The sequence below is a fragment of the Anolis carolinensis genome, chromosome 4 (genome assembly GCF_035594765.1).
Source record: "Anolis carolinensis isolate JA03-04 chromosome 4, rAnoCar3.1.pri, whole genome shotgun sequence".
NCBI classification, from domain to species: Eukaryota; Metazoa; Chordata; class Lepidosauria; order Squamata; family Dactyloidae; genus Anolis; species Anolis carolinensis.
The window spans coordinates 165,689,222-165,712,416 of NC_085844.1; the positions used below are offsets into that span (position 1 = coordinate 165,689,222).

The 23,195-nt window shown below is 38.8% G+C and overlaps 1 protein-coding gene across 5 annotated transcripts in view; it reads left to right on the forward strand.

The window, feature by feature from the left end:
• Nucleotides 1-23,195, forward strand: part of negr1 (neuronal growth regulator 1) — a 695,685-nt gene that overhangs the window by 279,080 nt on the left and 393,410 nt on the right. For all 5 annotated transcript variants that reach the window (XM_062978156.1, XM_062978157.1, XM_062978155.1 and 2 more), the window contains exon 2: nucleotides 18,189-18,421. In XM_062978156.1, the coding sequence (XP_062834226.1) occupies nucleotides 18,189-18,421 (233 nt within the window). The remainder of the gene's footprint in view (nucleotides 1-18,188; nucleotides 18,422-23,195) is intronic.

Sequence of the window (23,195 nt, forward strand, 5' to 3'; positions counted from 1 at the left end):
TCACAACTTTGTAAGCTGAATTGCATCTTGTCAAGATTCCTTCTCCAACCATCAGGCAAACCTCCATGATCATGAGCAAAAGATTACACTGGAACTTCTGCATTTGACCGTTCCCTGGCTTCCCATCTTTTGTAATAGCATCCACTTTGTAGATTGCAGACTAATTTCTCAAGCCTGCCATCAAGCATAATAATAATGTGGTTTGTACAGCCCTTACATTTAATAATCCATATACAAAATCTCAAAAGTATGAGAAGTGACCTATGAAAAATTCATGAATGGTAATTATGCTAATTACACATAAAAATTCAGGTAGCAAGTAAGCATTTGATCCATTTATTTCCAGCAGTTTGCCAATTAAGAAGCACACGCTAAAAGCTACGTCTCTTGAAAAATCTATGATTTGGTAGGTACCCTAGGGAGACTTCTTTCTTTCTCCTTAAACATATGCTGATCTCTAATTCATAGTTGTCCATTCATAAAGGAGTGCAATAATTGCTTTACAGGGTGAGATGTTGTTTTTGTTTTGTTTTTTTTACTAGAAGAGAAAATTTTCAGTAACAGTAGTTGCTTTGCAGAAAATAATCCATATGCATATTTGTTCTTAAATGTTAATTTGTGTCAGTATTAAAAATATAGTAGTAGTAAAATTGTTAATAATAGTATCAGTAACGTGTGTGGTCCTTCTATAGGAGTATGGTAAATAGGAATCTGTCAATATATTAAGATCTTGTGAAAGGTAATGCATACAGATTCACAGAGAACTCTACACATGTTTTTATATTTCTGATCAATAACATTGTGCATTGTGCAAGTGTTCTAAACCCAACTAGAATAAATGCATTAGTAAAAGGGTTAAGCCATCCCTCTGTTCTCCATCATCATTTCCTTCATCTTCTATACGCAGAGGGCTTTCCCTGCCCATAGAAACTTTCTATGTTTGTACTTTCAAACCTTGACATTATCCCTACAGATGAAACCTTTAAACAGCCACTCTGCACATGCAGAGGGATATAGAAACATACAATGGGAAAAGAAGTGCTAGTACATTACCTCATCTCATATCTTTCTTCTACATCCATTTCAGATCATATGAAGAAGGCTCAAAACAGAGGCATGTATCCAGTGAAATCCACATTACTATAGGGTTGTTCATAGGATCACGTTACACATACAGTCCCTGCTTGAGAACATCTCAATCAAGACACTTAAGGATTGAAATGTTATATTTTATAACTGTGAGACCCGGAATCCTAAAGTCTAGAGCAAGTCTCAGCAAGAGAAGTCCTGGGCTCACTGAACTACAAGCCCCAAAACTTTGCAGGTTTTTAAGTGGGGCAGGAAAGTCCAATCTGATCTTACTAGGAAAGGTCAGTGCTAGTTAATGTTTGAAAGGGACTCCCTCAATAGTAGTTCCATTTCAGGGGAAGGAATTGGGAAAAATCACTTTGTGGTAGCTTATTTGTGCAACAGCTTCTGCCTTCTCCCTCTCCCTCTAGCCCATCCCCTCCCTCCCAACTGGGGAAGAAGGCTGGACTTCTTACATGTCCCAAAGTCTTCCATTTGGCTTCATCTTCTGAGTCTTCTCTCTCTCCACCCCCCCCCCCCCTCCCTCACTCCCTCCTGCCCAGCTGGGAAAAAAGGCTGGGCTTCCAAAGGTTTACCTTCAGCTCTCTTCTCTTTCTTTCCCGTGGAAGGAAGGTAGCTCAATTTCTCCTCCATTTCCCAAGTTGGGAGACTGGGGAGAAATTGCCAGAAAAGGAAAGGGATGCCATTTCTCCTCCATCCCCAGGTTAGGGGATGAAGGAGAAATAGCTTGAGTAGGGAAACGGGCATGATTTATCCTCCTCTCTTGTCTGGGAAAGGATCTGCTGGGAGGCAAAGGAGAAAGGCTTGGAGACAGAAGCCCCTGTTCCACCATCAGGCAGAGGCTGGTGAGTTTGATAGTCTCAGCCTGATGGAGGGTCAAAGGCACCTTTTGGCACACAATTATAATGTGCCATTGGATCTAATGTGCATATCAATATTGGCAAAGCAATTAAGCCAAAAAAGATGCACATTAGATTCAATTAAATACAGTACTTTTTAAACATGCATCATTTCGTGACACAGTAACTCAGTTTTTCTAGTAAACTGGAGGTTAAACCAACCACTTATAAGAGATATAAACACATGCATAAATTGTAATAAGGAAATATATGGAGACACAACACAAAAATCTTTCAGCTATATTATATACTCGTATGTATATATGATTTATTGTCTAGTTGGCACACTAATGTGTCATGACACAGTTTGGAAAGCTCTGGTTTAGAGAGACCCCAAAAGCTCAATGCGCTATATAAATGTCAAGAGAACTCCAAGCACAAAAACAAAACCATACCATGAACCACCTTATGAGTGAATATTGATAGTGAGATCTGCCATTGGACTCCCATTAGTCTTGCATACAAGACTTACCAGGATGACACAGCACTGCAAATGCCAAATGCTTTATGACTCCAGGAGTCCTGACTATCTTAAAAAAAAAAAAAAAACTCCAGTAGCAGGCAGCTTGCCATATAATGATGTGCCCTTTCTGTAATTTTGCTGTTTTCTTTTGAAGATTTGTTTCCTTGATCAAAATCTTTCTTTAAGGGGAAATATGGCCCTTCTCTTTTCCCTCCAAGGAAAGAAACAAGACGACAGAGGATCCTTTGGATGAATAATTCAAAAGGAAGCAATCCCTTAACTGTGGCCATAACCTTTCGAAGTTAAAGCTACATCTGTTCCTTAATTCTCAAGTGTAACTCTGAGTCAAAACAGTTTTAACAATTTGGGGTGATGGGGAAAGCCAAGGGCATCTGAAAATGCATAGCCCACTCTTACCATATGGGGCAATTTTATTCCATGTACCTAGTAGTGTTGCCATAAAATGCTTCCTGTACATGAACCTGATCATAATATTTTGTCTTCATTAATAGTGACTCATTGACATATGCTCTAATACAAAGTCAAGACAGTAAGACATGTGTAGTTTCGTGTATCAGGTGTTCAAACATCTGGAAACTGTTTTTATAGGAAAGGTACTACTGCATTTTGAGAAAGGGATGAGGGAAAGAGTAGAAATCCACCAGAAGTGTATTTTTTGAAGCTCAGGGATGAGTTTAAAAATAGCAGATTTGAGGAAGTCAACAGGTCACTCTGATGCTCAGAGATGAGCTGCAAAATCAGCGTGAATTGAAATTCGGTTTCCAGGGTGCAGCATATGTTGTGATGAAGGTGCCAGGGAAGATAAAGTAGGCTACACTCCTTCAACCTGTTCAGAGTGTGTTCCAATCATTTGGAACCAGAATGAACTGCTCCGACATTACACAGCCCAAATCAGAACAAATTAAAACAGGGCTGCTCTCACAGGTGCATCTATTAATCCCTCCACACCGTCTGGGCTGCATACGGTGTTGTGTATGAGGTTTTAAAAAAAGAAATGCCAAGCAAAATGTTCTTTGTAAACCCAAGTGAACATGCCAGGAAGGAGTTTCATTTCATAAAACACAACATCAAATATTATTCTGAACTTGTACCAAAAAGGAGGGGGTGGGAGTGTATTTGATTTCCTTTGACTTCAGGGACATTGGATGTGCAGAGACCTCTTTCATTTCATGGAACACCTTAGTCTCCCTCTGGTGGTTATTTTGCTTTTACTGATTAACAGTGATAAGGTTATAGTAATTCCATCAAATTTAAGACTAGAAGGTGGAGTGAGACACACCATAGGCTGTTCCTGGTGTTTGAGATTAATATGCTTAGAATACTGCATTAGATATGCTGTGATACCTAAATTTTACCAAGCCTGTATTGATCATGATTTTCTCATGTTCCAGAGAAGCAGTATCTAAACCATATAACCAAGATTGTTATTAACAGACAAATGCAGTATCCAAACAAGTAACTAAGATTATTATTAACAGCTCAACATGGTCTTTTAAGTATTAGATTATCTTTTTAGGATGTTGAGCACAGAGTTGCCATTTTTCAGTTCTTCAAATCCAGGTAGCTTATGTCAGATTTTTATAATATACACATTAAATAAATTATACAGATATTCATGTTAATCTACCATGCTGGGATTTAGTGTTGAAAAATGGAGAGAGGGGAATGTTTCATGTGGCTATGAACATGGTTGGTATAGTTCAGATTAATAGTAATAGCAGTGATCATTATGTAGTAGAAAATAACAACAACAATGGCATAATAATTTTTAGTATTAACATTTTAAAACTTTGCAACACTAGTTGAGTTTCCTTCATCTGGAAATTAGAAAGGCAGTCTCCAAAATCCAAGGTAGTTCACTTGGATTGTGAAGATAGAGACATCTTTGCTTTTTGATTGTTCAACATACACGGACTTTGTTCATGCACAAAAATATTAAATAATATTGTGTATAAAATTACCTTCAGGCTATGGGTATAAGATGTATATGAAGAATCACTGAATTTTGTGTTTAGATTTGGGCTCTATCTCCAAGGTACTTCATTGTGTATGTGCAAATAATCTATTAAAATATATATTTCAAAAATCCAAAACCTGTTCTGGTTCTAAACATAGCAGCTAAGGAATGCTCAGCCTGTATACATTATGAGAATTTACAAGGGGAAAAAAGGAAAAGCGGAGATCCCATGGGGTATGTGGGGATGGGATCTAGCATGATATTTTATTTGAATTTAACTGGAAACTATCCTTCCTTAATTATATTGTACTATTAATAAATGTGTTAATTGGCTCATTTATATTAGGATGTTAATACTGATTGTTAATGATCATATTGACAAGTCTTTGTACTTTTTTGCATTTCAGTCCAGCATTGTTCCACTATTGAAATCATCCTAGGACCCTTCTATATTGACCATTTACTACAGCTTGGAACCAATTTCAGGGGAACCAGTTTCGCAGCACAAGTGATTAGACTGACAGATCTGGAACTGGTTTCAGGCCAGGAAGGTGGTTACTTTAACAAAAGAACCTGAAACCAGTTCCAGATCTGTCAATCTAATCACTTGTGCAGTGAAACTGGTTTCCCTGAAATTACATGACATTGATTGGATGTGTTGTCGAAGGCTTTCATGGCCGGGATCACAGGGTTGTTGTATGTCTTTCGGGCTGTGTGGCCATGTTCCAGAAGCATTCTCTCCTGACGTTTCACCCACATCTATGGCAGGCATCCTCAGAGGTTGTGAGGTATGGAGAAAACTAAGCAAAGAGGTTAATATATATCTGTGGAAAGTCTAGGGTGAGAGAGGTCAGTGTGAATGTTGTGTAGTTAATCACTTTAATTAGCATTGAAAAGCTTGTCTGCTGTCTTCTTCCTGCCTCTGGGGCATCCTTTGTTTAGAGTCGTTAACTGCCCTTGGTTGATTCATGTCTGGAAATCCTCTGTTTTCAGAGTATTGCTTTTTATTTACTGTTCTGATTTTTGAGTTTTTTTAATACTGGTAGCCAGATTTTGTTCATTTTCATGGTTTCTTCCTTTCTGTTGAAGTTGTCCACATGCTTGTGGATTTCAATGGCTTCTCTGTGTAGTCTGACATGATAGTTGTTAGAATGGTCCAGCATTTTTGTGTTCTCAAATAGTATTCTGTGTCCAGGCTGGTTCTTCAAATGCTCTGCTATGGCTGATTTCTCTGGTTGAATTAGTCTGCAGTGCCTTTCATGTTCTTTGACTCTTGTTTGGGCGCTGCGTTTGGTGGTCCCTATGTAGACTTGATTGGATGGTTTTATCCTGGGATTTGTTGTCTGAGTAGGCATTAGAGCTCTCTTGCAATGGGACCAAACTTTTTTATTAGTGATGAAAGTGCCAACTAATGGTAGGGACTAAGAAACAAACGGTGAAGCACCCTCCCCATGGAAGTGTGCTTACTGGTGCCAACACTGCATTTGTTCCAATTACAGTTTTAAACCATCTTGTTTGCCAAGTTCTTTTAATTAGCTGATTAGGGCTGTTTAGTTGTTTTTACTGCCTTTCTTGTTTTTATAACATGTTTAGGAGGTGTTATTGTTTTTTTATTACAGCTCATTGTTTTAACTTTATTTGTTTTGTGTGATGAAAAGCTAAGGATGTAGCTGTGTGCCATTTTAGATGAAGCCATTTTGACCAGAGTGAGAGGAGAAGCACAATACAATGAATCAAATGCCATTCTCAAGTGCCAAGGTGAGGGAATGGGCAATGACTTGCACTCATGTTTCTGAAGCCCAATCTATACTACCAAAAAATCCAGATTATCTACTTTGAACTGGATTGTATTAGTCTACACTGCCACGTATTCCAGCTGATAATCTAAATTTTATATGGTAGTGTAGATGGGGACTGAGGTTCCAGTACCATCATTGGTCATGCACGTCACAAGATAGAGCCTGCTTGATTTAGGTTGTAGGCATCCTTTCCCAATGGATGTCATGATTAAATTACAATGGCATTTGACTACACTTTTAGTTATGGAACTCCCTCCCCAGGGACATTAGATCAGCTCCCTCCCTCAAAGCATTCAGAAGAAAGGTAAAAACTTGTCTGTGGGATCAGGCCTTCGAAGAATAGTGCTGTGCAATTAACATATTTGGAATATATGGAATGACCATGGAACGGCTTAGACTGTGATTATGGATGGCATGCTTTTAATATGGAATTAAAATTTAAAAAAATATTTAATATGTTTACATTTTAATCAAATTTAATTTAATTTTTTGGAATTGTATGTGTTTTAATGTATTGAATAATTGCCTCTATGTAAGCCACCTTGAGCCCCCTTCGGGGTAGAGAAAAGTGAGATATAAATAGAGCAAATGAATAAATAAATAAATATTCTGCCAGGAATGGCCTTCCTGGTACATGCTGGAAACCAAACACCTTGCCAATCTCCCTATTGACAGAAGAAAACACCTCTGTGAAAGAAAACAAATCTTTGAGGTCTTCTGAGGGTTTGAATAATAATATTTAACTGTTCAATGGGATTGATAATCACTTTGAAAAGCAGACTCCAAATTTAGTGAATGGACAATCAACTGGCCAATGTCATTCAGTGTAATAATGCATAACACAATTCTCTTCTCTGCTGACTTCACGCATACATACAGATTGAGCATACATACAATAATAATAATAATAATAATAATAATAATAATAATAATAATAATAATAATAATGGTTTGGATCATTGATGTTGCCATCCCAGGTGACAGTCGCATTGACGAAAAACAACAGGAAAAACTCAGCCGCTATCAGGACCTCAAGATTGAACTGCAAAGACTCTGGCAGAAACCAGTGCAGGTGGTCCCGGTGGTGATGGGCACACTGGGTGCCGTGCCAAAAGATCTCAGCGGGCATTTGGAAACAATAGACATTGACAAAATTACGATCTGCCAACTGCAAAAGGCCACCCTACTGGGATCTGCACGCATCATCCGAAAATACATCACACAGTCCTAGACACTTGGGAAGTGTTCGGCTTGTGATTTTGTGATACGAAATCCAGCATATCTATTCTGTTTGCTGTGTCATAATAAAATAATAATAATAATAATAATAATAATAATTTATTTATTTATTTATTTATTTTTATTCCACCCTGTCTCCCCAAGGGGACTCAGGGGAGATTCCAACATACAACAGCAAATATTCAATGCCTCCATAAAATTGACAAATACAGTGACAGACCATGCAAAAGATCTTTGTCAAGATTACAGATCTTGGCTTATACAGTAATTCAGTGGAAACAATAGCCCAGATCTGAGTGTTCACTGTAGAAAGGATGAACTCCAGTTAAGTATAATTAGAAAATGGGTATAAAACTGTCAGTATTGTAATGCCTTTATAGAAATCTGTATCATCTCATCTCTGAAGATGATATAAGAAATTCTCAATGAGATACAATAGAATTTACTTCAAAATTGTTATTTTTTTTAAAAAAAAATGTGGGTTAAATAATCATAAGATTTTTTTTGAAGCAGACATTTTCCGCTATTCGCACAGTAATCTTTTTGAAAATAGAAAATCAACTCTAGCTGAACTCTTGCTCACAGAAATTTTTCTCAAGAGACATGAAAAATATAAGGATTAATGTCGCTTCTGTCTAATGACTGCAGTGCTGGGTTTAATTAATTTTGCTGTATAGTCATTCTTTATTCATAAGGAATAATTGGTGCTTCATGGAGGTTTTTTATTAATAAATTGCATTAAACATAATCTTATGGTGACCACAAGAAGCTGAAAGGTAGAAATAACTGAAGTCAAAGAAAGATTAACTCAATAATAAATGCCAGTTGATAATGAATGTGTTGCACAATTTGCAGTTAAGTGTAACAAAATAATGTTAATAGGAAGGATCTTTCTTGAAACTGGATTATCATCTTTAATTAATTGCAATGTAAAAATCAAATCATTATATACAAATGATACATTTTAGATGGGAGAGGATATTCCATTTTAGTGGGTAATACTGTAATATTTTATTTCATTGTGTTTCTTGTGGAATCTGTTTGTGCCCATTATGATTCTAGTCCATCAACAATGAGTACAGTTGAAAGTATAGCAGATAAAAAAGCTTCCTATGATGCCCCAATACTGTTATATACAATATCAGACTTCATATAAGCTTTAGATCTAGAGGTGGTATCAGATTCATGTCAACAATTTACAGGGAGGGCCCATGATGTGCAGTCAGAAAATCAGAGGTACAAAATTCCAACAAAATACTTTGTGGAGGGTGGGTGGGAATGTCAGATACCTTTGTAAAATAGAACAATTGGACTTTTGTAGTAGAGGAGTAGGATAGCAATATGATAGCTACTCTTATTGAATTGATAATTTACACACAAATACAGTAGAGTCTCACTTATCCAAGCCTCACTTATCCAAGCCTCTGGATAATCCAAGCCATTTTTGTAGTCAATGTTTTCAATATATCGTGATATTTTGATGCTAAATTCGTAAATACAGTAATTGCAACATAACATTACTGCGTATTGAACTACTTCTTCTGTCAAATTTGTTGTATAAAATGATGTTTTGGTGCTTAATTTGTAAAATCATAACCTAATTTGATGTTTAATAGGCTTTTCCTTAATCCCTCATTATCCAAGATATTCGCTTATCCAAGCTTCTGCCGGCCCATTAAGCTTGGATAAGTGAGACTGTACTGTATCACTATTTCAGACTCTCATTTACATCTGTAAATACATTTTGTTTGTCAACTTTTCTGAGCTTGTGAAACTTCAGTCTTTGCCATTATGAACATTTCTGAAAGCTTGCTTCACATAAACTTACATCAGAAAACTAGAAATGAGACTCACCATCACAATCACTGCCATTTTCAGACTTTACTGGTTGTGGCTGCACAAGGAATTCAACCACTTCATATCTAATCTAATCTAAATCCATAATACTGTAAAAGTGAAAACCCGTATGTGTGTATGTGGCACGGGTGTCCGCTCACACAGACAACCTCAAGCCTCCACAAACAGGCTCCAGTTCCCAGTGCTGAGAAGCCAGCAAGCCACTCCTTTGCACTGACATTGCGGTTACAGCGAGCGACATTAACATGTAGCCCAACCCCTGCCAATGTCCTCCCCAAACACTACAACCCACCCTCCAAGGAATGCTTTCATTTGGGGACATTTCATCCTACATTTTGCTTTTTCTTTCACCACAGGCAGGCATCCCAGGGTTCTTCATTGGTGTGGAATTTACATGGCTCCGCCCACTGCCCTTCGCTTTCAAATCTGACTGCATAACAAGCAGAGCAGAACTGAACTGCAACTAAACTTACTGGAGGAGTTTGGGGATTGACTGCACATGATGGAAATTGTAGTTCACCCCGCATCAAGTCAGAGCACTGTGACTCCTACTGGGGAATTTAGAGGAGTTGTAGTTCACCTACACCCAGAACGCACTATGAAACCAAACAATGATGGGTCTGGACCAAACTTGCCATGATTTGAATACTGGTGGGTTTGGAGGGGAATTGGCCTGGACATTTGGGAGTAGTAGGTACTGAGATTTATAGTTCACCTGCAATGAATGAGCACTTTGAACCCCACTGAGGATGGACCAGGACCAAACTTGGTACACAGAGTCCCCATAACCAATAGAACATATTGGACAAGTTTGGGGAAAAGAGATTTATAGTTCACCTGCATCCATAGAAACAGTGACCCCCACCGACAATGGACTAGGACCACACTTCGCACAGAGAAGCCTCATGACCAACTGAACATACTTCAGGGGTTTGTGGGAAAGGGCCTTTATTTTGGGAGTAGTCGTTCACCTGCATCCAAACACCACTGAACCCAGCCAACAACGGATCTGGACCAAACTTGGCACACTGACTGAACATTGCCTGCTGTGGATACTGACAGATGTTTCGGGACATTTGCCCCGGGACTCTGGGAGTTGTAGTTGTTCATACCCATCCAGAGAGCACTGCAGCCAGGCGATGACCAGCCAATGACAGATTTGGACCACACTTGGTACACAGGCCCAAAATGGCCAACTTTTCATATTGGCAGGGTTTGGGGAGGATTGAGCCACGATTCTGGGAATTGTAGTTCACCCACTCCAAACAAAATACATAACATTGAAAGACAAATAATACCATTCTCAAATGACCCGGGCACTGCCGGGTCCCCAAGCTAGTTCCAATATAAAAAGAACTGGTTCAATGTTTGTATTGGAATAAATCATTAAAGACATATTCAGAATGTGCTTTTTAATGTTTTCAGAGAAACAGAACATGGGATTTCAACTCATTAGGGGCATGAAGCAGGAGAATCACCTTAGCATTTCATGTCTTTCCTATTTTTTAAAAAGAAAAAAATGGTAATTCATAAACCTCAGAATTTTAGAAGTCACTCTGGAGTGGGAATTAATAAATCAAATCTACTTCCAGTTCATTTTACCGTTACTAATTTTTAGTTTTCATTTCATTCCAGCCCACCCTTCAATATTGGAGCAGCCATTTTCTAGGTCTATAAAAAGGGGGGACTATACAGCCCTGGTGGTGAAATGTGTTAAAGCAGTGAGCTGCTGAACTTGCAGACCGAAAGGTCCCAGGTTCAAACCCCAGGAGCGGTGTGAGCGGCCGTTGTTAGCTCCAGCTTCTGCCAACCTAGCAGTTCGAAAACATGCCAATGTGAGTAGATCAATAGGTACCGCTCCGGCGGGAAGGTAACGGCGCTCCATGCAGTCATGCCGGCCACATGACCTTGGAGGTGTCTACAGACAACGCCGGCTCTTCGGCTTAGAAATGGAGATGAGCACCAACCCACAGAGTCAGACATGACTGGACTTAACGTCAGGGGAAACCTTTACCTTTACCTTATAGCTACAGCAAACTGGTAATATATCAAAATTGCACAATTCCTGGATAATACATTATTTTTAAAATTACTGTAAAAGTTTCATGTAAGAGGTTTAATGGAGAGGAAAAAAGCATTGGGGCACATTTCGAGACGGCCCACAGGAACGCTCACACTTTGATGTCACTACAATGATCTAAAATTGGGAAATCTGATATTTTAGCAATTTCTGCGCAAATTGGGAGATTTGAAGATGATTATGCCCAGACTCCAAAAACCTCAATTCGTACACAATTTAAAACCATTTTAAGACAGCGTCCCATGGGGAACCATTGGAAGTAGTCTTGCATAATTTTATTGGCTCCGTGGGACTCCATCTCTAAAATGTCTTTAAGGTGTGTAGAAGTGAGGGGAGGGGGTCTTTCTGATGAGGTCCATTGTAATGAGCCTTCCATCACAGAGACATTGTGCATGGAAGAAAATGGCTGCTCCCAAATTGAAGAGTGGGCTGTAATGAAATGAAATTTGAAAATTAGCAAAGGTAAAATGAACTGGAAGTAGATTTGATTTATTAATTCCCACTCTAGAGTGTCTTCTATTATATAGCCAATATGAATAGGAAATATGAACTCAAAGTGACTATGGGAATTAGGTCTGATTTCTGATATATAAACGTTTCATCAACATTAGCTTTGTATGGCAATCTTCAATGTTTGAGTGAATTCATTAAAGCTACCACACCAATTTGCCATCTATTGTTGCTGCATTAACATGCAAGCACCTTTTGATAAGAACCTTGTTTACCAGGGGATTTACTTTCAGCAGACATACAGGATCAGGCCAATAAGCAATATTATATTGACTTTTGGCAAGCAGTTCTAATGTGATGGTAGAACAGGCACTGCAAGCGAATAAAACAGCTTGCAGTAAGTCTGATGCTTTCCTGTCCAATTCTGTTTTATCTTACCCGTTTCAGCATTAAAGCCTTGATGTCCAAAGAGCTGGGCTTTTTTATATGAGGAGCAGAGAGAAAACTCTGCAACTTTCAAAACACATGTCACAGCATCTGGTTGCTTTACAGTCTTTTGAAGGCTGTGCTCTGAATGCTTTAGAACTGCCCGTTAGGTGACAGACACAGCTGTGAAAGTAGCTGGCTAACCTAGGCTGTTTGAACATAGCTTTCATAGAGTTTAACTATGCATATGAGAGGAGAAACAGCTTTAATCATTAATTGAACATTTTTTGCTTTGTACATGGAGGTTTTTACTTGATTGAGTAGGAGTGTTCATTTTTTTTAGCCACCGCTTAATAAGTATTAATCTATATTGTTAATTGCTTTTTGTTTTGCTTCTCATGGTTTTTGCAATGGTGATAGGGCAACCCCCCAGCACCAATATGTTTTAGCTTTGGGTGTAGATATAGTCAGAGTAAACATACAAAACTAGAAAAATTTATGGACAAATCTAGATGGGTTTTTTGTTTTGTTTTAGAGCTTAGAATTAAATATGCCAAGATATTTTTAAGGGCTCTTCTCTAATGAGTACAAGTAAAAAGAGAAAGGGTGCTCCATCATCCAAAATGGCATTAATTCTATTCACATCAATGTATCTATTCAACCCAGTTCCTTCTATACTATGTTAAATATAACATTCATGTTCACTGTTCTTGAAATTAAATCTACAAGCTCTATAGATGGACACAGGGCCCTTCAACACAGCCATATAACCCAGAATATCAAGGCAGATTATCCACAATATCTGCTTTGAACTGTGTAGATAACACACTGCCATATAACCTAGTTCAATGAGGATTTTATACAGCTGTGTCATCCACAATTACAGTAGAGCCCCGCTTATTTATTTATTTACAGTATTTATATTCCACCCTTCTCACCCCGAAGGGGACTCAGAACAGACCACATTACACATATAAGGCAAACATTCAATGCCTTGACATAGAACAAAGACAAAGACAAACGCAGGCTCCGAGCTGGCTTCGAATTCATGACCTCTTGGTCAGAGTGATTGGTCTCAGCTGGCTGCAGCTGGCTGCTCACCAGCTTGCGCCACAGCCCGGGTGTCAGGATAATGATAACAGCCCGCAGAATATCTCAGCCCCTTTTAACTCTTAGTGTGATAAAACTCAAAAAAATACATATGAGTCTGTTGATTTAAAGAAGAAAGGAAAATGTAGTTCTATTCACTGCACAAAAACACAAAACAAAACAGAAGAGTTGTTCTCAATAAAAAACAATATCTCCGGTGATACTTCTTCTTCAAACGACAGCATTCAAACAAACTGCACCTTTGTTTTTAGTAGAATGTTCTTATCTTGCCTTCCTTGGCACTTCAAACAGCTTTAGGTTTCAGCCTCTGGAAGCTGCTTAACCACTCCCAGCAACAACTTCTTCAGCTCTCAATGAGCCATCGAGCTAAGCAAAATGCAAAGCTCAAATCTTGCAAACTTAGTGCCTTGTTTTATGCAGAAGTTGATAACACACCCAATTAATTTGTAGCAGCTGTAACAGAAAAGGTTCTGATCCTCCCTGTTACTTAGAAAAAGCCTATTGTAAACCTCTAGTAGCAACACCAAGTTCTGCTTATCCAACACTCCGTATTATCCAAGGGCAAAGGCTCTCCCTTGCTCTCTCACCCCACCAGGTCCCGGTGCTGCCAGAACCCAGTCGGTGAGTGAGTGAAAGATGGAGGGCAGCAAAGGCCCTTCCTCCCTTGCTCGCTCTCTTACTCACTCACACGCCCCACAGGGTCCCGGTGCAGCCGGAACCCAGCCGGGTGAGCAAGTGAGGGACAGCGGGAGGGCAAGGCAGAATAGAGGGGGAGCATGACTTCCCTGGATCTAGATGCTATTCCCCTATTGATGCAGGCCAGAATCCCGTTGGCTTTTTTAGCTGCCGCATCACATTGTTGGCTCATGTTTAACTTGTTGTCCACGACAACTCCAAGGTCTTTTTCGCACACACTGCTGTCAAGCCAGGTGGCCCCCATTCTGTATCTTTGCATTCCATTTTTTCTGCCGAAGTGAAGTATCTTGCATTTGTCCCTGTTGAACTTCATTTTGTTAGTTTCAGCCCATCTCTCTAGTCTTATTTTCTGTGCAAGAAAGAAAGAAAAACTCCCACACATTTTTCTCATCACAGTAGTTCCTCTGCAACAGGTAAAGACATTAAAAACATAAAGAGGATTAAGGAAAACATTTATGTGTAGACAAATGTAGAGCAATGACTGTCCTTTGTAAGCAAGTATGAAGTAGTCAAGGATTTAAATCCCTAACTCTGAATCACAAAAACAATATTCTGTAAAGTTTCATGAGATGTCTTTATATTTTTAACCTATGCATCTACTGATTTATTTTATTTTACATTCTTCCTTTTGAAGAATGCATTTTGGCTGAAGGCACATTTCAGTTGAGCATCCATAAGTGAACTTTCTTTCATCCTTCTTCTTATTATTATTATTATTTTTAAAAAACAGCTTGGCAATAGGAGGCATCCCTGGACCTATTCATAGATGTGATCCATCTAGCTAAGGAATGCTGTAGGGCCCATCTACACTAACAGAAAATGCAGCATAGATTTTGCATTAGCCTTGGGCATCCAAACTGGGGGCAGGGAAGGTAGGGTGGCACCTGTCAAGGCTGGGCTGTATGGCCACCCATCCCCAATGCCAATGAAGTGGGACTTCCACCCATATGTGGCATCAAATTGCAGAATGAACTGGCATTTTAGTGGCAGTTCATTCTGTATTGTGTTAAATGTAGAAGGATCCTAAGATAACTGTAAGCAACTCAATCAGAGCTCTATCCTGGTGTCCACAAAGCTTGTGTGGAAATCTCAGAAGCAGACCTGCTACCATTTACATGGAAAGAATGTTCTCTGAATATAATTGAGCAGCATAAACAATTTTGCATCTTTCATTTAATCCCTTCTGTATATTTTCTCTAGCAGGATTGTGCTTCTTTTTATAGCTCTTTTTCCTCCTTTGTCTCACTTGTGTTGATGTACAATTCTGCCAGGCCATCCACTATTATTGGACTGCTTGAGAAAGCACTAAATCAGATGGATGAGGTGCTTAGGGAGGTGCTTAATGCATCTCTATGAATCAAGAGGACCTTAGTAACTTCCTTCAATGACAGGTCACACTCAGGCACAGAGTGCTTTTGAGTAAAAGCAATTTGATGTGCATAAGTCATAATTACTCAGAAGCTTTGTCTGATATCCTGCTAGGAGGAAATCAGTAAAATATCCTTCATTCATAGAGATTTATTAAACATTTCCTTGAGTACATGTGTCAATCCATTTGAAAGTCAAGGCTTTCTCAACTGCCCTGTTAAACAACTGTATTTCTAATGAGCCTCCACATAATGAACATGAGTCAAAGTTTCAACATGCTTCTTTAGAGAGAGATCTCTTCTCTAAAAATGCAATTGTAAGAACTGTATGAAGAATTCATATGACAATATAGAGTGTTGAAGATGCTTCCTCCTTTCAGATCATTGTGTCTCTAATTCAAATAATGAAGCTACACACTCTCTGAGCAAATCTTGCCAAGAAAAAAAAAACCATGATAGCTTTGCCTGTCTTCTGTGACAGTACTTTTGGGACAAATAGCAGTATGCGGGATTCAGCACAATGTTCAACATGTCTGTAATGCTTCTTATACCACTGCTGATAGCAAAACTCTTCCAAGGGAGGAAAATCAGGAAAATAGGGTACAATTTCCCTTATCCAGATGACATGGGGAGCGCTCAAAAGCATTTGGCTAATAAAGTGTTGGCAAAAGCAGATGGATAATATACCTTCAACTTCATGTAGAATACTGAACTCATTCAGCTTAAAAGGTTCTTTGGATTAGTCATGGTATGTGATTGGATAGCATCATCCTTATTCTGTTATGTTACCAACATCACTTAACTTTACATAATTTCAGGAGGACCAAGGACCATATATCTCAAATATTACCTTTAGCAATATTCTGTTGGCCCTGTCAGTCTAAAAATAAAATGTTTTGATGCTTATGTTATTTTTAAGACCAATCCAGAGTACTGTTTTCTAAACCATATTTTAGTGTAACAAAACATAATGCGTATTTCCCCTGTTTAAGGAAAACCTAACTGCCACTGATATTTAGCTAGCATGATCATGTGTGTGTGTGTATAAATTTTCTTATAATTTAATCTAACATAAATTGATTTATTTAATATAAATGCATTTACACTTTCTGCTAATTTATTTAAATCGCTGGTAATTTTTGCATTTGCTGGTCTTGAATCAGCAACATAAATTTAATTCTAATTGACATGATTGGATTAAAAGAATTCTTAGATGACTTTGAATTGTCCACTAATTATATAATAATAATATTAATTTCTGATTTTTTCTACATGTTTTAGTATTTAATGCTTTCATTTTAAAATCAGGTTCTAGATATTTTTCTAGAAGTATATATGGAAACCCATCTTTTTTATGCAAATCTTTATAGAATCCTTTTGGTTTTAGTTTGGCAGGAGGATGAAGCTGGCTGCAAATTAGATTCTGCAATATTCCTTGTTCCTTATTTTTGAACTGATTAGTTTCATACTGTTGGCAGTAACTTACCCTGTTGAATTCAGCTTGGGATTTTGTAGCAATCTTCCGCACCATGTTCAAGCCCCTGAGGGATTGTGTAGAGATTCTGTCAAACCTTTTTCAATGGATGTGTATTTCATTCTCTGGCTGACTTTGTGCTCATTTAAAAGAACCACTCTTCAATTTGTAGCAGAACATTTTCAAAATGAAGTTTAGAGAGGCAGCAGTCTGTCACACTGACTGGAGTATCATTCATTGCTAACATTTAGTGGGCTCTGTTCATTTAAACAGAGTTCCAATTTCATTTTCTGATATTGAAAAACTCTTCTTTGTCACAAATAGTTTTAAATAAAATGTACATCAATATGCTATAGATTACTAAATCAATATATATATTATCCTGATACCAATTACTATATACATTATTATTTAGGTACTCCTAAATAGGCTCTTGCTGTTTTCTCAGTAAAACAGATAAGAACCATTTATGCTAGTTCTGCTAATAAACAGGGCAATGTATTCCGGGGATGTTGATAAACTATGTTCTCATCATGGGCTGTAATTTATAATTTATTTTCAGAGGAGTAGCTATGGGCTGATCTACACAGCCCATAGGATACAGATGTGACCTATCTCTTCTGCACCTGAAAGATTAAGAAGTAGACATTGCTCACAAACATGTAATGATTATATTACATGTATGATTAACCATGAGCCAATTTGGTAGCTTTTCAGAATAAAGTAAATTGTGTCCATATCTTCAGCATTTCCCATAGAACCATTCTCCAGTCATGAAAGAACCACTGGGGATATAGAAAAGGCTAGGGTAAAACATGAAGAAACCAAGAAATGTCTTACTGAAATGTTTCCGATCTCTCCCAAAGTTCTTCACTTGTTTTTCATATTTGTTTTCAGCTTTGATTCTGGCAAACTCTGTATTGGGTCTGATACTTAACGTTCCCATCTGTAGTTTTCCTCCTACTTTTTTCTCTTCTAGATGATTTAGGTCTTAGAATATAGTGTTTTCCCTTAGGGAAAATGCAGAAATAAAGAGCGAAACAGTAGCAGATCACTGAATTACATTTTTAGTTTACTACCATTCTTGTGCAAATATCAGTAGAAATTACTTTAAAAACTGCAGAGCAGAATACAACCTAGATGGCTTGAAATTGTTATCTTAATCTTCCTACTTAATAATACATGGCTCCTGTTTTAAATTATAAAGAAATGTATATACATTAAAGGAAACCTAAATATTTCTTTCCTTTGAAATCCACAGGTGTTACTTGGAAGATGGTGCTTCAAAAGGTGCCTGGCTGAACCGATCAAGTATTATTTTTGCAGGAGGAGACAAGTGGTCAGTAGATCCTCGAGTTTCAATTGCAACAGCGAATAAAAGGGAATACAGCCTCCAGATACAAGATGTGGATGTTTCAGATGATGGTCCATATACATGTTCAGTGCAGACTCAACACACACCCAGAACAATGCAGGTGTACTTGACAGTAAAAGGTATGAGCATTCAATTTTTAATTTATTTTACAAATGATTACTGATGTCTTTTGTTTCAATGATAAATTTTCATTGTTCATTTTTCTTGATGACAAAGTATAAAAACTCATAATGAATATTTTAGTTATCAATCTCTTTCCACACTGTTGTATATATGTGAATTTTGGTGTCTTTGGAAGTCCAATTTGAATATTCACAATCCTAGATTAATGTTGTGAATATCTGGATACAGATATTGTTTTCTAGCTTCTTGAGCACAGGTCAATTTTGTGACTATCTGAAATCTAATAACTTCCCCAGATTCTTGAGTACAGATCAATAAATGCTGAGAAACCTAACCGCATTCACTAAGTATCTGAATATGTAGTTTGGGAACTCATCTGTTGGGTGGAGGCTGCTTTAATTTCTCTGTTTTTTCCCCCATAGTAGCTTGAACATCTAGCAAAGAAACAGTAGATAGATAGATAGATAGATAGATAGATAGATAGATAGACAGACAGACAGACAGACAGACAGACAGGTGCTGATGGACAAGTTGATTCTAGAGGTATGGTATGTGGTCATTTCTAAATTTACCACCTCAGTTACACTGAGCCAAAGATAACAGATGCATAGATTCTATTGCATGTGCATGGGTGACACACCTCCCACCGGCAGACGCAAAGATGACCCAAACACAGGGTTTGGGATATAAAAATGGCCACAACTTGTTTATTGATTACAGGAACAAGGGTCCAGGATGAGGGATCAGAAAGCTCAATGCTGACTGATATAACGAACCATGCCAGGGTGTCTCCGGGTCAATATCGGTGTGATGGTACTGCACCCCTGGCCACCACCAGATGCTCCCCCCTCCTTCCAATAAGGGAAGGGGAGAAGCCAGATTGAGTCAATGGGGCAGCCTAATAAAGGTTATCCCAGCCAATGGGCGGTGTGCCCCAGCCCTCTCCAGCAGCAGGGAGGGCCCACTGCTGATAGGCTGGCTGGCCAAAGTGGCGGGAAATTTTCCTGCCACGCAGGGGGCTTTTGAGAGGGAGAAGCCCTCTGCAGACACCATGGCTGGCAGGAGGGCACCCTCCTCCGGAACCGGATTGCCCGGTGAGTCAGCGATGCTAATAGCATGAATCACAATCATAGTGTATAGGTCCACTTGAAATAAATGGTTACCCTCAAAAAGCTCAGCTGGAGCCTCGGTGGTTAGAGGAGGAGGCTACACTTAAGGGCCCTTCCAGATAAGGCCCAAAAGTTGGGCCCTGTCAGACTTTTACTGGACGCTTCCAGTAAAAGAGAAAAACCTGCTTTGTCCCAAATTAATTTGATACTCCATTAGATCCAGACCTTCCTGAAAGGGCTGGGTCTAATGGGGTATAGGGCCTGTGGCGATTGACTCTTGGGTAGTCTTGCAACTACCCAGGGGCCAATCTCCACTTCCTATCTCGCTTCTTCAGGCTTCATGAGCCCAGAGAAGTGAGAAGGCACCCACCCCTCCCCATACTCACCCCCCAAAAACCTTTAAAATAAATGAAAACTTACTTGGCCACCATTACGCCTCTCTGGCAGGCCTCCTGGCATGTGGAAATAATGCACCAGAAAGCAGAGGGACCTAAATTGCTTTCCCCCAGCTCCTAACATGTCATTTCTATGTGCCAGTAGGCCTGCAAGAGAGGCATAATGACAGCCCAGTAAGTTTCCTTTTATTTCGAGGGCTTTGGGGTGGGGGTAGGGGTGGGGGTTGGGGTGGCCCCATCCCCCCCTTGGGAAAGTCCACGTTTTTGGGAAGGGCATGGGGACTTAAACCCACAATGAAGCGGGTTCTAGAACATGGCCATACAGCCTGGAAAACTCAAAGCAAACTGGTTTAATCAAACTGTCTGGAAGCAGCCTATATTAACCTGGATTATTATCCAATATAAACCAGGAAAGTGGAAGAAGTCCATGGTTACATTTGCAAAATGCCCAAAATGCTAACTCCTTTGAATATGGCATAAAGCATGTAATTATTTCTTATTTAGACAGATAAATAATACACCAAAGCTTGAAGTCTCTGTGGCCAAATCATCATCATCATCATCATCATCATCATCATCATCATCATTTAATTACTTATTAATTTCCCTCCATCCAAGATGCTCTAGGCGACAAATAAATTTTGTCTTATAAATATTTCCCCTGAGAGCATCAGCTAAGATGGTAAATAGTAAAGAATGATGGAAATTGTAGTCCAAAAAGTACAATTGGAACTCAAGCATCTCTCCTTATGTACACTACACACTATAGTCCCATCTCACTTTTCCACTTTCACTTTCATACATAAGTGTAAAACATTGCAAAAGTTTTCTTCCTACTGGGTGATATTACAAGTGTCTCTGCATGTGAGTATCAAGATTTCTTTCCACATTTTTTCTATTTTATCTATTTGTGGATTGCAGAAAAAAACCCACTGTATTTTGTGCCCAATATAATATTTTTGCAATGGTATGTGGTGCTAAAAATCATGAATATTTAAGGACCATGATTAGAAATCAGTTACATATACAGTAGAGTCTCACTTATCCAAGCCTCGCTTATCCAAGCCTCTGGATAATCCAAGCCATTTTTGTAGTCAATGTTTTCAATATATCGTGATATTTTGGTGCTAAATTTGTAAAGACAGTAATTACAACATAACATTACTGCGTATTGAACTGCTTTTACTGTCCAATTTGTTGTATAACATGATGTCTTGGTGCTTAATTTGTAAAATCATAACCTGATTTGATGTTTAATAGGCTTTTCCTTAATCCCTCCTTATTATCCAAGATATTCTCTTATCCAAGCTTCTGCCGGCCCGTTTAGCTTGGATAAGTGAGACTCTACTGTATATAACTTTAGGTTTTAACTGTGGCAATTAATTCCACCCAACATTATTTTTGCATGAATAACATTTTGACATAATGGTCCTAAAGCACACACACCGCATGAACACCACAAATGACCTTCAAAGATACCTAAACTCTTGTCTTTCCCACAGAAGACAAGGGTGTGATGGCACGCCCGAGCCTTTGGGGAAAACTATAGTGTTTTGCTTTATTCGGGGGCTATCTGTATACCTTCTGTTAAGATCAAGACCCTTAACATACAAAGGCACTTTAGGCAAGGTGAAAAGATAATCAAAATGAGTTTACTAAAAACAAGATGAATAAAGGGTTAACTCCACCGGGATTCTTATAACAATACATTACAAAAGGAGATTTTGCTGGTTGCGGTCATCTCTCTGGAGTCCTTGAAAGTCTTCAGCCTCTGATGCAAAGTGATGGTTTACATGCTGGTGCTCATAAGCTGTCTCAATCTTCTTTCTTGTGAAGTTTAAATTGGCCAAAAGCTTCTGTTGTCTCTGGGACTGGGGGTATATGAATACTGGATGAATGCAGGTGCTAAGGATTGCTTGGGCCTAGGATTACCAGACAATGCCCAAGCCTCTGTTTACTGTAACTCTGCTCCAGAAAGAGGAGGAGTCTAGCAAGAGAGCTCTGTACAGGCAAATAGAATAGACCAACTAAGGCTGGCCTCTAGGGGGCTTTTTATGCTCCACCCAAAACTAATACAAAGGGAGGTATCTACACTATTGGGAAAACCTATAAACAGGGGAAACTAAAGCAAAGGAGAGGAAAAGACAGAGCCAAGACTTCACAAAGGGCATTCCCAAATATTCTTCAGATTTCCTAAATGCAGTGAAGTTTATATCTGCATAGACATATAAAAATTACTGATATTAACATTGAGTTAAATTAGGCCCAGAAATGCACTGTAGTGGGTTTTCTTCTCTGGAGATTTTTTATAGAGGCTGGGTGGCTATCTGATAGGAGTGATTTGATTATGTGTTCCTGCATAACAGAAAATTGGAATGAATGAGCCTTGTGGTCACTTGCCATTCCATGACTATATGATTCTATGGATTGAAAACCAATAGAGATGACATGTTCAAATGTGTCTGACATACAGAATATCCTGTGAGTTGCATTCATGGGTTGCTTGGAGGAATTCCCACTTCAGAGAATGCTCTGCCTTCTGCAACCACTAAAGACTGGCATGAAACTCTCATCATTAGTCTGCCAGAGGATAGGGACATGGCAGCTTGTCGCAGGTGGCAGGGAACACTTTCCTTTTGATGGACTCTTCCAATACTCATGCATAAATATCATTATGTCTTTGAAAGTGATTGGTATTTCTACTTGGAAGCATTAATAAAGTTCAAGTGGGGCAGATATCATTGTGCCAAACAGGGTCAAACAGAAAAGAGAGTAAATGTCATTGAAAACAATGTTCTTTGCCGAGAGATGGTTATCATTATGCAAAAACAAGCTGTCAGGCAACACACTGTTCTTCTACAGATAATCTCTTTCATCCTTGCCTTGTCAATGTAAGCTTGAATGTGTACCTAAGGATTGCAATTTCCATGGTGGTGTTGTGGGTACAATGCAAATCAATGAGTAGACAGTTTTAAAGCATTTACGTATTGAGAACTGATGATGCAGATATGCACTTTATTTCACAGAGACCACAGTTTTGTGTTAATCACCATCACAATAATCATCCATTTCCCAATGCCTGTATGGCCTCATTAACTATTCCTAGGGACAGGTGGTTTAGGAATTAGCAGTCAGATGAGGGAAGCCTTTCATCTCATGAGCTGCACTGTAAAACCGGCCCTGCTTGGCAGTGACAGAAAGCAGAGACCATCTGATGGCTGTCCATAGCTTCCATGAAATGCCCTTTCATTCTGTCACTCCGGCTC